Genomic DNA, 13731 nt, shown 5'->3' on the forward strand with positions numbered 1-13731 from the left:
AATTTGAAGAGTTTATTCGCAAAAACCGATAAGTCCATATTTGCCAAATGCTAAATTTGCGATTTAAGGTCAAGAAAAATAAAGAGAATAATAAGAAAATTTTTGCTTCTTTTGACCATAACTTCAAAAATGTACCTTTATATGAAGTGACCAATATATCATTTAAAAGGTATTATTTTGTCCTTTATGACAGAGACCGCACTTCAAAATCTTCAAAAATAGACTTATCAGTTTTTACGAACAAACTCTTCATGTTTGCTCCCATAGACACACTTGACGAGGTACCTTGCGAAGATCAACTGCTGGTGAGATCTTTATCATCTGAATTTTTCCTATAGCTTTAATATTCCTTTTAACACGGGAACATTTGAATGACAATTCAAGTTCAAGTTCAAGTTCAAGTTGATTTATTTCATTTCCAACAAACAAAATAATTGGAAGTTAATGAAACATTCATATACACAGATGTCAGAAAATCAGTACCACAATGCGATGAACAGAAATAACATTGTAAAAAGATACAGGTAAATTATCAACAGAGATACAAAAAAAAAACAAAAAAAACTGTTATATCACTGTGGTAAATGCATAAGCAATATTCCTGGAAATGGAGGGGACTGCTAAAAAGCAGAGCTTGTAGAATGCAGTCCCCTCATACGGAAAAAAAAAACATATAGTAGCAAAAACAACAATTTCCCTAAGCGGTAGTAAAAAAAAAAAAAAAAAAAGAAGAAAAAAAAAGACAGGGTAATACACACATACATGCACACATACCTACGCACATTGACAAACACAAGGCGGCTCTCTTGTAAGGAAAGATTGATGAGAGGATAGAAAGATAGTGAGGAAGGTAGTAAGTCCGAGGTGGACAAGGGGGAGGGGGAGAGGAGAGGGAAACGATGGGTCATAACCAGGGCACTGGAGGCACAGAAGATCGGGCTCACTGATAAACAAAGAGTAGTGAGATTAGCGAGCAACAACAGTATTGAAAGTCAAAAGTAAAAAAGAATGAATCATTATGCTGCATACGAAGTTTTTAAATAATTCTTTAACTTTAAAGAAAATGCATTAAAAGTTAAAGCTTCTTTTATATCATTATCAAGAGAATTCCAGAATTTTGGTCCAGAAAAGGAGAATAAAGATTTTGCGAAAACCGTCCTAGTCAAAGGCAAATGATATTCATGGGATTGACGGGTTGGATATGCATGAACAGTTTCACTCAAACATAGAATCAAACACAAGGGGAGAGAATGGTTGGTGACTTTATACATGAATTGTCCTAATTGCAAACGATAAAGGTCATAAATTTTCAAAATATTATTCCGAAAGAATGGGCTACCTCTTATGTATATGCCTGGAAAGGTATGACCTTGGAGTAAACTTGACGTTTTTACTGTCGCCAGATGTAAAAGTGCTTAAAAGAGTATCCTAAATGAAAGTTCACGATAATTGACCGGTGTCAGGATTTCCGTTTGTAAACGTTGTCCAATGCGTATAATAATGTGGGTTGTGTGGAAGAGTCGCTAAACAGCTGAAGGATATGTGAACCTGCATCACAAAACCAACAAAAAGTCAAAAAAAAAAAACTTTCAGATTCTGAAAGAGCAGACTTTAAACTTTAAAATGATGTACAACTCAATTCAAATGGTCTCTCCTAATCTATCCTTCATGTCCTTTGAAAGAAAAGACACACTCCAGAAAGTGTGAACTGAGGCTCCGAAGTACAGGGTCAATTCAAACGCTTAATCTTTACTATTCAAAAAGCTGTGCTCGCTCTGCGATGAATGGAACAAAAAACAGTATATAACCACCCAGAGCAACAACAATCAAGGGATCATCAGAATAAACTGAAATTAAAGACGCTTTATTAACATCTTATATAGATAATTGATGCCATTTTCAATGAGTAGCGTCATTTTTCCGAAAGTTATCGGAGTTGAAAGGGAAGAGTATGGAAAGGGTTTTATGAAATAAAAAGAGGACTTTATGAGAAACACCTAATCACACTACTCCGCCAAAAAGTGTTCGAAAAAAAACTTCTGAAAACACACGTTTCTGTTTGCTTTGTGATCCCAAACTTTAGTACAATGTAGAAGAAGACTTGGTCTTTTAGAAAATATGAAAAAAAAACCTTAAAGATTGGATGTACTAACCCACTTAGGAGCCACCTATTTTCAGTCTCAACACAAATCAGTGTATGCGACTTTTTTGTTGTGATGCATGGTCATATTATGTATATATGTGACCCTGCACCTCAAAACAAACAAAAAGTCGCCAGACATGAATTTCTAGTTAAGACCATATTCTGAAAGAGCAGACTTTAAGCTTTAAAATAATGTGTAACTCAAATCAAATGGACTCTCCTAACCTATCTAAATATTGGAAAGAAAGCACAAACTCATGAAAAGTGTGAACTGAGAAAAGAGGCTCTGAAGTACAGTGTCTATTCAAGCGCTTTACCAAACCGTGCTGGCTGTGCGATGAATGGGACAAAAAACAGGAAGTAAACCACCGGAGTAACAACAATGAAGGGATTATCAGATTAAAATGATATTAAGCATGCCTCATTAATACATTCTGTTCATAATTAATGCCAACTTTCAAAGCAGTAGCACTATCCTTTCCAAAGTTATTAGAGTTGAAAGTGAAGAATGTGGACAAGGTTTTTCAGAAATGAAAAAAGGATTCTAAAGACACACCTAATCACACTATTCTACCAAAAATGTTCGAGATAAACTGCTAAAAAACACACTTTCCTGCCCGTTTTATGATACCAAATTTTAGCATGAGGTAAAAGAAGACCCGCTCTTTCAGAAAATATGAAAAAGTCAAGTTCGGCTAGGTTGACCCATTTCACTTATTTTCAGTCCTCGCGCAAAATCAGTGTGTGCGAGTTTATGTTCGTTTTGAGGTGCACGGTCACATATATACATATATATATATATATATATATATATGACCGTTCATCACAAAACGATCAAAAAGTCGCACGCACTGATTTTGTGTCAGGACTGAAAATAGGTGAAAAGGGTCAATTTGGTCAATCTTGACTTTTATATATTTTCTGAAAGAGCAAGTCTTCTTCTACATTATGCTTAAATGTGGTATCATAAAATGAACAGGAAAGTGTGTTTTTTAGCAGTTTATTTCGAACACATTTTTTTTTTTTAGAATAGTGTGATTATGTGTGTCTTTAGAGTCCCCATTCCATTTCTTAAAAAAAAAATGTACACCACTTTCACCTCTAATAACTTTAGAAAGGATAATGCTACTGCTTTGAAAGTTGGCATTTATCATGGACAAAATGTGTTAATATAAAAACCTGCTCAATTTCAGCTTAATCTGATAATCCCTTCTATGTAAATATTAATGTATATTCTATATAATATGTGTTTGTGTGTATGTATATGTGTCTGCGTGTGTGCGTGTGCATGTGTCTGTGTCTGCATGCCTCTGTGTTTTACCCGTGTGTTGTCTTTTGGATAATTTGTTGTTGATTCTGTCTGCCTTATTTATTTATTTTATTTTTTGGTTTTTTTTTTTTTTTTTTGGTTTCTGAGACTGTTTTGACTGTTTCTGAGGGGTTTTCTAGTTGTTGTATACTGAACTCTTTCCTTCCCCGATGAGAAAAAAATAGTAAAATTAATTAGGGGTGAAAGTATGTGAAACTCATTCGCCAATAATAACATAGTACCACGTTCAGATGATAAAGCTTTTGTCTAATTGGCGTCAAGAGGTGAGCATCTTGTTCGTGAGCAAAAAACAAACAACAACAACAACAAAACAAAACAAAAAATATACCTAAATGAAACGTCCGATTCATAATTTGATGAGCAACCTGCAAAAAAAAAAAAAAATATGTTGCTGTCCCTTGTATATTCAGAGGCAATAGACAACATAACTGTGTTATTAATGATGATTACATATACAAGGCGAATCAGCCATCAGAGTGTGAAGTTAGGGTCAGTTGGGAAGGAGGAATCCGTGGTAGTTAATTCCTTTCCAGCAATTTTTATGGGTGTTTCAAATGTATAACTAGGATGTTCTCGTGCTATACATACATGGGAATCAGACCCGCGATTATTGAAATTGAGCGCGCTCTATCAAAACCTTCTGTTCATGATTAATGTCAACTTTCAAAGCAGTAGCGTTATCTTTTCAAAAGTTTTCAGACTTAAAAGTGAAGAGTGCGCAAAGGATTATCAAGAAATTAAAAGAGGCCTCTAAGACATACCTGATCTCACTGCTCTACAAAAAAAAAAAAAATAGAAATAGCACTTTCCCATTCATTTTATGATCCCAAACTCAAGAATAATGTAGAAAAGAATAGCTCTTTCAGAAAATATTGAAAACCCAATATTGACTTGATTGACCCGTTTCACCTTTCTTGAGTCCTCACGTGAAATCAAGGGGTGCGACTTTTCGTTCGTTTTGTGATGCACGGTCACATATATAAATATATATATATATCCATAGTAAAACTTAAATAAGGATGGGAATTGAAATAAAGGGTCCCCCTAAAAGCCAAAGTTTATTGGACCATCAGAAAATACATAACAGAACTGATTATCCTCTTCTTCAAACAGAAAAGAAAAAACGCCAATTTTGTAATTAATCTTAATAGAGAATACCAATATACTGCTACCGATTGGTTACACTTTTAGCAATACAATCCCGCTCCCCTTTTCCAGAAAAAATATTGGTAAGCTTCTTGTTTGTTTGTTTTTTCATTACAAATACACCGTTTGCAGATCATGTTACAACTAAAGATGCTCGCACAATACAAAACTATGCACTCACCAATTACAAAACTATCTTCATTAATAGAGAAAATAGATGATGCACAATAACGTTACCGGGTTTCAAATCCAGCTAAATCTTCCAGTATGCAATTTCATCCTGCCACTCTTTACAATCACCTCTTCAACTACTGTCTGCCTTTTTTTTTTTTTTAGATATCAATAGATTATGTAGACATATGCCAAACATACAATGAAGAGAGTCTTCCGAGCCTTCTCCACCCACCCTAATCACTGCAATCGCTGTTGTAGATTCGTCTTTGTTAGGAAATCATATCAATTCTTAATGCAATAAAATTATGCGTAGAAGCTATTGCTAATACAGTAACCACTGCAGTTAAAGCATGCTATATTCTCTTGGCTTCGCCGCTATTTTAGCACACCGTCAGTTGCGAGAAGCAAAACGAATTTTTTGCCCATTAAATTTCATGCTACAAAGAAAGTCTTCCTTCCAGAGTAGTCTGTTTTGTTTTTGTTTTTGGTTGTGTTTTTTTTTTTTCGTTTTTTTGTTTGTTAGCTTGTTTGTTTGTGTGTTTGTTTGTTTTTTGTAAATGTCAGCCTCGGCATTGTAACGCTCACCACCTAAATCAGAGAAACCAACGAAGAAGCATGCATTTGCGCCAAATAAATTGAACATTCATTACGAATGCTGCCTTGATTGATATCCACACAATTAAATTGATAGTATTCTGTTTCAGTAGCTGTGCAGGTCACAAGCCATCGAGCCGAATGCATTAACAAAAATAGTAATTTTTTAAGCAAGCCCATATAAGCAGGTCGAGCATGGCCTCAATAGCTGCGGTACTCGGCCTAGCAATGCTGTTACAGTGGCTGGCTTGTTCCCAGCTAAATTCAAAAATGTCTTTAATTTGTCGTATAGTGGCGCTTTGTTTGTAAACAAACTTCTGGGATTGCGCCAAGGTGTCACGGTGCAGAGGCGCTCTGGTGAGGGCTATTTGCAATCTACAAAATGCTACGGTATTTCTTCAGGGCGAACTTACAAACATCAAGCTCACAGCTGCTCTTTTTTTTTTCTACATACTGGTTATCTGTCTTCTACAAAGACGAACACACACACACAAACAAATGTAGACAAGGACGGATAAAACGATGTAGTACAGTTAAGGTGATTCGATGATTCTTAAAACACATTTGGAAATACTACCTCTCCGACATGCTAATGATGGTAATTCTGTGGCTTACTTCGAAGAGATTTTGCTATTAAAACTCGGGATTGCGTCGTCATATCCTATGATATCACAATCAATGCACTTTCGGGGATTTTTAGTTCTCCTTTCTCATCGACGCTCTTCTTTAACAAGGAAAACGACTGCAAACAGTTTTTGTTGAATAATCATGATTTACCCCAAATAAGTGTAGCCGTCGCCAAAGTAACGGAGGTAAAGAGCAAGGCTACTGGGGCTTTGCCTGTGCTGGTTGAAAAAAAAAAATGCTATTTCGAATCAAACAAATATGGATTTAGCGCCTTTTGGAATAAAACATAAATTCGGCGTCTGTATGTATTTATAACAGGCGTTAACAGCAAGCTCCAGAGAGAAATGCAGACGTTTTGAACCCTATAAAACGAACATACCCCGGTAGCACTCTTAAAAACAAATGACACAAACGCACACGCACACACACACACACACACATACAATGCACTAAAATCTAGTAATGTTTCCCGGGCCCTGTCATTTGTCTGAACTTTAAATTTGTACTGCCATTGTTGACATTGAAGGAATACATACATAGAGGATTGCTAAGGACCTTGTGTGATCTTTTTTTTTCTTTTTTTATTGACAGTCAATATCGCAAGCCCTTGACAAATCCAAAGTCTGATCCATGTTGCCCAAGAGATAAGGAGGTATTACACACGGAGGTATACCTAATTATATACCGGCTACTTTCACAATAATCCTTTACCGATCATGGCAGATACTGGTCTTTTCGGGAGCGGTTCTTCGGACACACGTTGGCCACAGGCTCAGGTACCCGACGAGGAGTTTGGCAAACGTGACAGTGGCAATGAACATTCGAAGGGTTCAAGCAACAAGTCCCTTGACCGGGTCGAGCTCCGGTCGACTCTGGGTCTTTTTAGAGGTGTCATGATCATCATGGGAATCGTAATAGAATCCGGAATTTTCATTTCTCCGAAGGGAATCGTTGCCGGTGTGGGCAGCGTCGGAGCGACCATACTTGTGTGGGTGTCGTGTGGCTTCTTCAGTCTGCTAGGCGCCTTGTCGTTTGCAGAGCTTGGAAATATGATCAGAGAGAATGGCGGCATGTACACTTACATCTATCGGACGTATGGCAGCTTTGTGGGATTTCTCGTGTTCTGGACCCTGGCGACAGTCGTCGACCCTGCAGGCAACGCCGTCATGGCTTTGTTATTTTCTCATTACACTCTGTACCCTCTGTACCCAGACCCAGACTGCCCACCACCCAAGGTAGCTGTCAAACTTGTCGCGATGTCAGGAATCTGGCTTATGATGTTCATCAACTGTAGGAGCATCAGAGTGTCAGTTTTTTTGCTAAAAGTAACATCAAAGTGTAAGTTCATCGCTCTAACCATTATAATCATTCTCGGAGCGTTTCAAATCGGAAGAGGAAGTACCAATGTGTTCAAGCAACCCTTGGATGGAACTGTTCTTAGCGGGGTTGGCACCGCTTTTTATGCAGGCCTTTACTCGCTGGCTGGATGGCAGTATATCACAAATGTCACTGAAGTATTGAAACACCCGGAAAGGAATGTTCCTATAGCAATTACCTTATCAGTGATAACTGTGACCGTGGTGTATGTCCTGGTGAATCTGTCATTCCTTGCCGTTCTGTCCACAGTCCAGCTTCTCGAATCCGACGCAGTGGCCTACAGCTTCGGTGCGCAGGTCTTGGCCAATTTTACGTGGCTAATACCCGTAACTGTTGTGCTATCGTGCCTTGGATCTTTAAATGGCGCCCTCCTTACCATGTCCAGATTATTCTTTGCCGGCGCTAGGGTTGGACAGTCTCCGCAACTCCTGGCGACCATTCATGTCCGCAGTAGGCTCCCAATTTTATCGGTTATGGCTACATCCTTGACCACTACGATATACTGCCTAGTGGATGACATATTCAGTTTGTTGAATATTTTCAGCTTTGTGTTCTGGATCATTCATTGTATTTCAGTGTCGTGTTTAATTTATTTAAGGGTCAAGAAACCCCATCAAGAAAGAACTTTCAAAGTTAATATCATCATACCCATTATCTTCGGTATTTCATGTTTATGTCTGACCGTGCTATGCCTCTTGGAAGCACCTATGGACGCTGCCATAGCATCGGCTGTTGCTTGTGCAGGTATCCCGATACATTACATCTCGGTTCGAGTGGGCAACAAATCAAGATGCCTGCGAAAAATAAATACAGATTTGACAATATTCTTTCAAAAAGTTTTCTTTGTTACTGTACAAGATCCGTAATACACAGTTCACAGATTGACAGTAAGTTCAAACTTAAATGTTCAAATTTATTTCCATATCCATTAAATAATTATACAGATTTTAAAATCAAAAACAATGAAGAAGCATCACGTATCTGTAATAGCTGCAAAAAACGTAGACTAAGAAAACACATGTGATAATAAGTAACAAAGTGTCGACAACATAATTGTATTCATACATTTCCATAATATAATATAAGACGATAAGAAACAAAGTTACTTCTCTGATTAGGAAATCTAAAAAGAATTACTTTAAAAAGAGGCTATCAGACAAATCTAGGCCAAATCAACCATGTGATGTGTTGCAGGAATAACCTTATTAGGCATCAGACCCAAGTCGCTTTATTCAGCTGATGATGATATTGAACGAGCTAATGATTTCAATGATTATTTTGTAAATATTGGTGCAAATCTGGCATCAGAAAGTACTCATGTACAACAATGTAGGCCTATTGTAAATGAAGTTCCAATACAATCAACTTTGACTCTGCATGTGGTAAATGAGGAAGAGCTATTAAAGTCATCACAGGACTCCAAGCCAAAAAGTCAAATGGTCTACATGGCCTATCAGTTAAAATTGTACAATTATCTGAATCTGGCATAGTGTATTCACTTACTTACCTGTCAGAGGGCATCGTTCCTCATCGTTGGAAATGTGCAAGAACAATACCAGTGTTTAAATCTGGAGACAAATCCCTGCCTAGCAACTATAGGCCGATTTCAATTCTTTTACCTTTCTCAAAGGTTCTGGAAAAGATCGTGCAGTCACAGCTGTCTCTACTTAAAACATAATAGCATATTGAACTAGGAACAGTTTGGTTTTAGGTCAAGACACCCAACGGCCACACACCTGAGCGAATTGCCTGAAATATGACGTGCGATGGCTGGCGAAAGGCATTTTTGAAAAAAAAATCGTTTTCAATGGTAATTGATAGTAACTTACGTCATATTTACCCTTCGTGTTTGGGTTCGTACACCTTCTGAACTAACAGTTGCGATTACTCAAATTCGCACGGGATTTTTGAACATGTTTAAAATTTCCAGACGAATTGAAAAATCGTCTGTCATTTGCATCTCTTATTTAGTCTGCGGTAATCGTTCGTTTATCGTTCGTGTGCTATTGTCACGCGTAGTCCCTCATCGCGCTTTTGCCAAGGTGGACCGATCTCGAAAGAACCCTGAACGAAGCAACACGATGACTAAATATGAATTGCGCATAGAAACGAAGATACTATGACAAACGTAATTTAGCTTGCCATCTTCTATGCGAAGGGAAACTAAGATTGACTTTTACTAAATTTGAAAGGCAATGCATACACGAAGGCAAGTCTAAGAGATACTATGACAAACTATGGATTGCGAAGTGATACGAATACGAGCGAATGACCTGACGGAAAAAAAATGGCAAATGCTGAGCTGCTCTCTGTGACCAGCCACTCACCACGCTACTCATTCAAACATTCCACCTGAGAGTTTCAAAGTTTCTTCAGAAAATGGAAGATGCAGCCCGCCTCAAAGTCCAGTATTTACTGGCAATGGCTCAGAATGATATTACAGTGTATACATCAGCAGCTGAACCTACACCAGTTCATCAGAGGCCGATTCAGATGGAGACGAGGCTTCAGACGACGTCGTATCTGGAGAAGGACGTGGCTGAACCCTGCCAGAAGAAGGGCTTTTGGAATCTACAACCAGCTGTTGGTTGACCCTTCGACTTTCAAGAAATTTCTCTGCATGCCCCCTGAACTCTACGATGAAATCCTGGAGAGGGTCAGAGGGAGAATCAGGAGGCTGTACACCTGGTACAGGGAGCCGCTGGAAGAAGGTCTCAAGTTGACAGCTACTCTCCGTCATCTTGTGTCTGGCACCAAGTACTCCGACATGCAGTATGGGTGGAGGGTGCCTGAAAACACCCTATCTGTAGTGGCCAGGGAAGTGTGTCAGGCCATATGTGACAAGTATGCAGATGAAGTCATGACAGCCCCTTCAACCCCTGGTGGATGGAAACAACTTGCTGGTGGATTCTACAAGCGGTGGAATTTTCCCCATTGTGTGGCAGCTATTGATGGCAAGCATGTGGCCATCACAAAGCCTCCTCTGTCCGGCTCGCTATACTGCAACTACAAGGGCTTTTTTAGCATAATCCTGTTGGCTATAATGGACAGTGACTACAAATTTATCTGGTGCGATGTTGGTGGTAGGTATGATACAATAGGGGAAAGGGGGTAGGTCGAGTCAATTTAAGGGTACGTCAGATTTGTTATCACCTCACCTCCATTGTTACTGTTTCAATATTTTTTTTTTTTTGGCTAAAATGATAGCAATTGGGGCAATTCATCTCAGTTTTTGCTTGATACCCTTTTTCTTCTTCAAAAACGTGCTTTAAGAATAATTAATAATATTGGATATTTATTTCACACAAATGATCTTTTGTATAGAAGCAGAAATCTGAAAGTGATTGATTTGTTTCATTATAATGTTGGTATTTTTATGTATAAATTTTCAATTGATGAGCTTCCTGACATTTTTGCACATGTTCATAAGAAATAACTCTCTTCATATCTACCCAACTCGTCATCGTGATGACTATCACCTTCCACGTACTCGCACAATTTTTGCGAAAAAAAAAAACAACATTAATGTTCACAGTGCCAAAAATACTGGAATCTTCCGGCTGATTTTACTGTTTATCTTTGTCGCCCTTTTAATGTAAATGTTGGGTGGATGATTTCTCTGGCCGCACTGAAATCTGGACGGTCCTGGTCGCACTGAAATCTGGACGGTCCTGGTCGCTTTAATACTCCCCGAGGAGCGCACACACACATACGAGAACGCCTGATATATTCTTTCGTCTTCGTTTCCACTCGCACGCCATATCAAACCATTGCTCATTATTCGTTCGTCTTATCGGTTCATATCAACCCTTCGCTCGCCATCGGCCGCAATTTTCTCAAACAAGTAAACCCGAAAAATCGTTATCCTTCGCATATCATATTTATCCTTCGCTTACCGTTCGTTAATCATATTTCACTTTAGTTTACAATCGGATGATTTGAAGGCAATTTTATTTGAAATCGTTGAATTCGCGGGCATTTCGTGCGTTTTTCCGATTCGTCCCCCTTCGTCCCCCTACATTCGCTCAGGTGTGAGGGGGCTTTAAAGGTCATGGGTAACTGGTATTAGGCCATAGATGGCGATTGCTATGTCGGTGCAGTCGTTATTGACCTATGTAAAGCGTTCACCACGGTGGATACAGATTTGCTTATTCAGAAGCTTTGTAAAATAGGGGTGTCGACGGATTGTTTGAAATGGTTATTTGAAGAGACGACATATTTGCACTCAGATAAACTCGTCGAGATCACGTGTCGATTACAACAAGTTGATCACGGCGTGCCGCAGTGCTCAATTTTCGTGCCCTGTGATTTATCATTTATGTCAAGGATTTAGTTTATTATTGAACGATGTAAATTGAATTTGTATGCAGATGATACAGTGCTGTTTAGCTCGAGAAAAAAAAAGGTAAATGAAATAGAATGTGTATTGAATTCTGAGCTGTAGAGTATATTATATGGATGGATGTGTTTAAATGAGATTAATGTAAATTGTGAAAAAAAAAACAGTATGTTTGTTATTGAGTTCTCGTTATAATTGAACTAAATGCAGTAAATTAAGAATATTTATTTCTGGAAATAGAATAGAAGGATGTTGTAAAACACCTTGGTGTTTTGATTGATTAAGATCTGAAATTTGATATACATATAGATACGATGTGTAAGAATATTTTCAAACTGGTGAAATTTCTGGGCTGTTAACGCAATTATGTAAATACTTAATGAAATTGATATATACAATTTTTACTCTCCCATTATTTGATTATGCAGATATCTTTTATGGCTCATCGACGGCAAAACACACAGATTAATTACAAAAACTACAAAATAGAGCGCTGAGAATTATTCTTCGATTTTACCCTCATAAAAATGTTTCAAATCAAGAAATTCATACTTTGATGAAACTCCAAACACTGGAATCCAGGTGCAAAGATCATTTGTACTCCATGACATTATTGTCATAAATAATTTTCTCCACCTTATATAAAACAGCTGTTTAGATTTTCCGATACGCCATATCTTCGTTCTGTTGGTACTCTTATTCTCCTCAAAACCAAACTCAACACTGCCGCAAATATTTTAGTTATAGAGGATCGTGTTCATATAATGGTATTAAATTTGCAACTCAAGTGTATTTGTATATTTTCATGTATTTTTTTCCTCTCTTTTTTTTTTCTTTGAAGCGTAGATGTATATATTTGTTGAATTCATCGATTTGGCTTATTTCCATCGTGGTAATTGTGTTTATACAACTGGAGCGTAGTTGTGGATGTTATTTTAATTTTGAGTAGTGTAGTTTTTGTTGATACAAGTTTGTATGTTCATTTCGAATATACCGAGTGTGTATTTTTTTGGACACCTCGGCAGAAAAGCTCCACCATGAGGGTGGAGCTGAGTAGGGCCATCAAGCCGCAGCTTTATGTACCTTTGTGATAATTTCTTTATATTATTCGATAGGAAGTTATGTGTATATTTTATTTTGCGGAAATAAAATCAATCAATCTATCAATCAATGGTACAATGGTAAGAATTAAAGAAGGATTGGAATGGAACTGTATAGAGTGTCCCAGTAATAAGCAAAGCTTATAGTATATGGGACCATCAGAAAATACATAAGAGAACGAATAATCCTCTTCTCAAATAAAATAAAAAAATAGCCAATGGCGCAATAACACTGAATAAACAATACCAATATACTGCCACTAGGTTATGTTGTTACCAATAATACCCTCTCCCCCTTCTCCCAGAAAAATATACAGAAGAATTTTACATGACAAATAAACCTTATGCAAGATGGAATGAAAAAAGATTTCTTTTGAATTGTGCTTGCCTAGGAAAGTATGCACTCCTAATTGCTGTAACCCACTGATGCGAATTGGCCATACTCTGATTGCATCCAACTTTGGGGGCTTGGTATGAACTCCTCCGCGCTTCGAGGAGATCCGTGTTACTACCGCGCTAATCCGCGTTTTGAGAACGTACTAGTCACATAGCATTTAAGTGCTTTCCACTATTGTTAGGACACGGTTCACGGCGGTTGGAGAACAGCCATGAACCGGCATCTAAACAGGCGATGTGTGGTCGCCCCTTCAACCATCAGGATAGTTATTCCTTCAATACTGAAAAGGAAGAGTCATCTTCTGGTGGGTTTGATCACCATGATCAAGTTCATTCTCGTCCTCAAAAAACTCTTTCCGGGGAAATACGACCTGTTTGACCTATTTTCCGTCAAGTGCAGTTTCATGACTGGTCCAAGTAAATAGTACTTTTCACAAGTCCAGTGTAACATACTTAATTCTCATAAACCCTACACAAATCACAAGCTCCATTGATATACTGATTG

The 13731-nt window shown here is 38.0% G+C and overlaps 2 protein-coding genes across 2 annotated transcripts; both read left to right on the forward strand.

Moving 5' to 3' along the window:
* The first annotated feature begins 6730 nt into the window (after nt 1–6730).
* Nucleotides 6731–9983, forward strand: LOC140233915 (cystine/glutamate transporter-like). The gene is made up of 3 exons (XM_072314003.1): nt 6731–7304; nt 7641–7841; nt 9751–9983. Exons 1-3 carry the CDS (start codon nt 6731–6733, stop codon nt 9981–9983), a joined length of 1008 nt encoding a protein of 335 aa, XP_072170104.1.
* A 28-nt stretch (nt 9984–10011) lies between these two features.
* On the forward strand, nt 10012–10506 carry LOC140233916 (uncharacterized). The gene has a single exon (XM_072314004.1). The coding sequence runs from the start codon at nt 10012–10014 to the stop codon at nt 10504–10506; it is 495 nt and encodes a 164-aa protein (XP_072170105.1).
* Nucleotides 10507–13731: the final 3225 nt, after the last annotated feature.

Source organism: Diadema setosum, chromosome 10 (genome assembly GCF_964275005.1).
Source record: "Diadema setosum chromosome 10, eeDiaSeto1, whole genome shotgun sequence".
Taxonomy (NCBI): domain Eukaryota; kingdom Metazoa; phylum Echinodermata; class Echinoidea; order Diadematoida; family Diadematidae; genus Diadema; species Diadema setosum.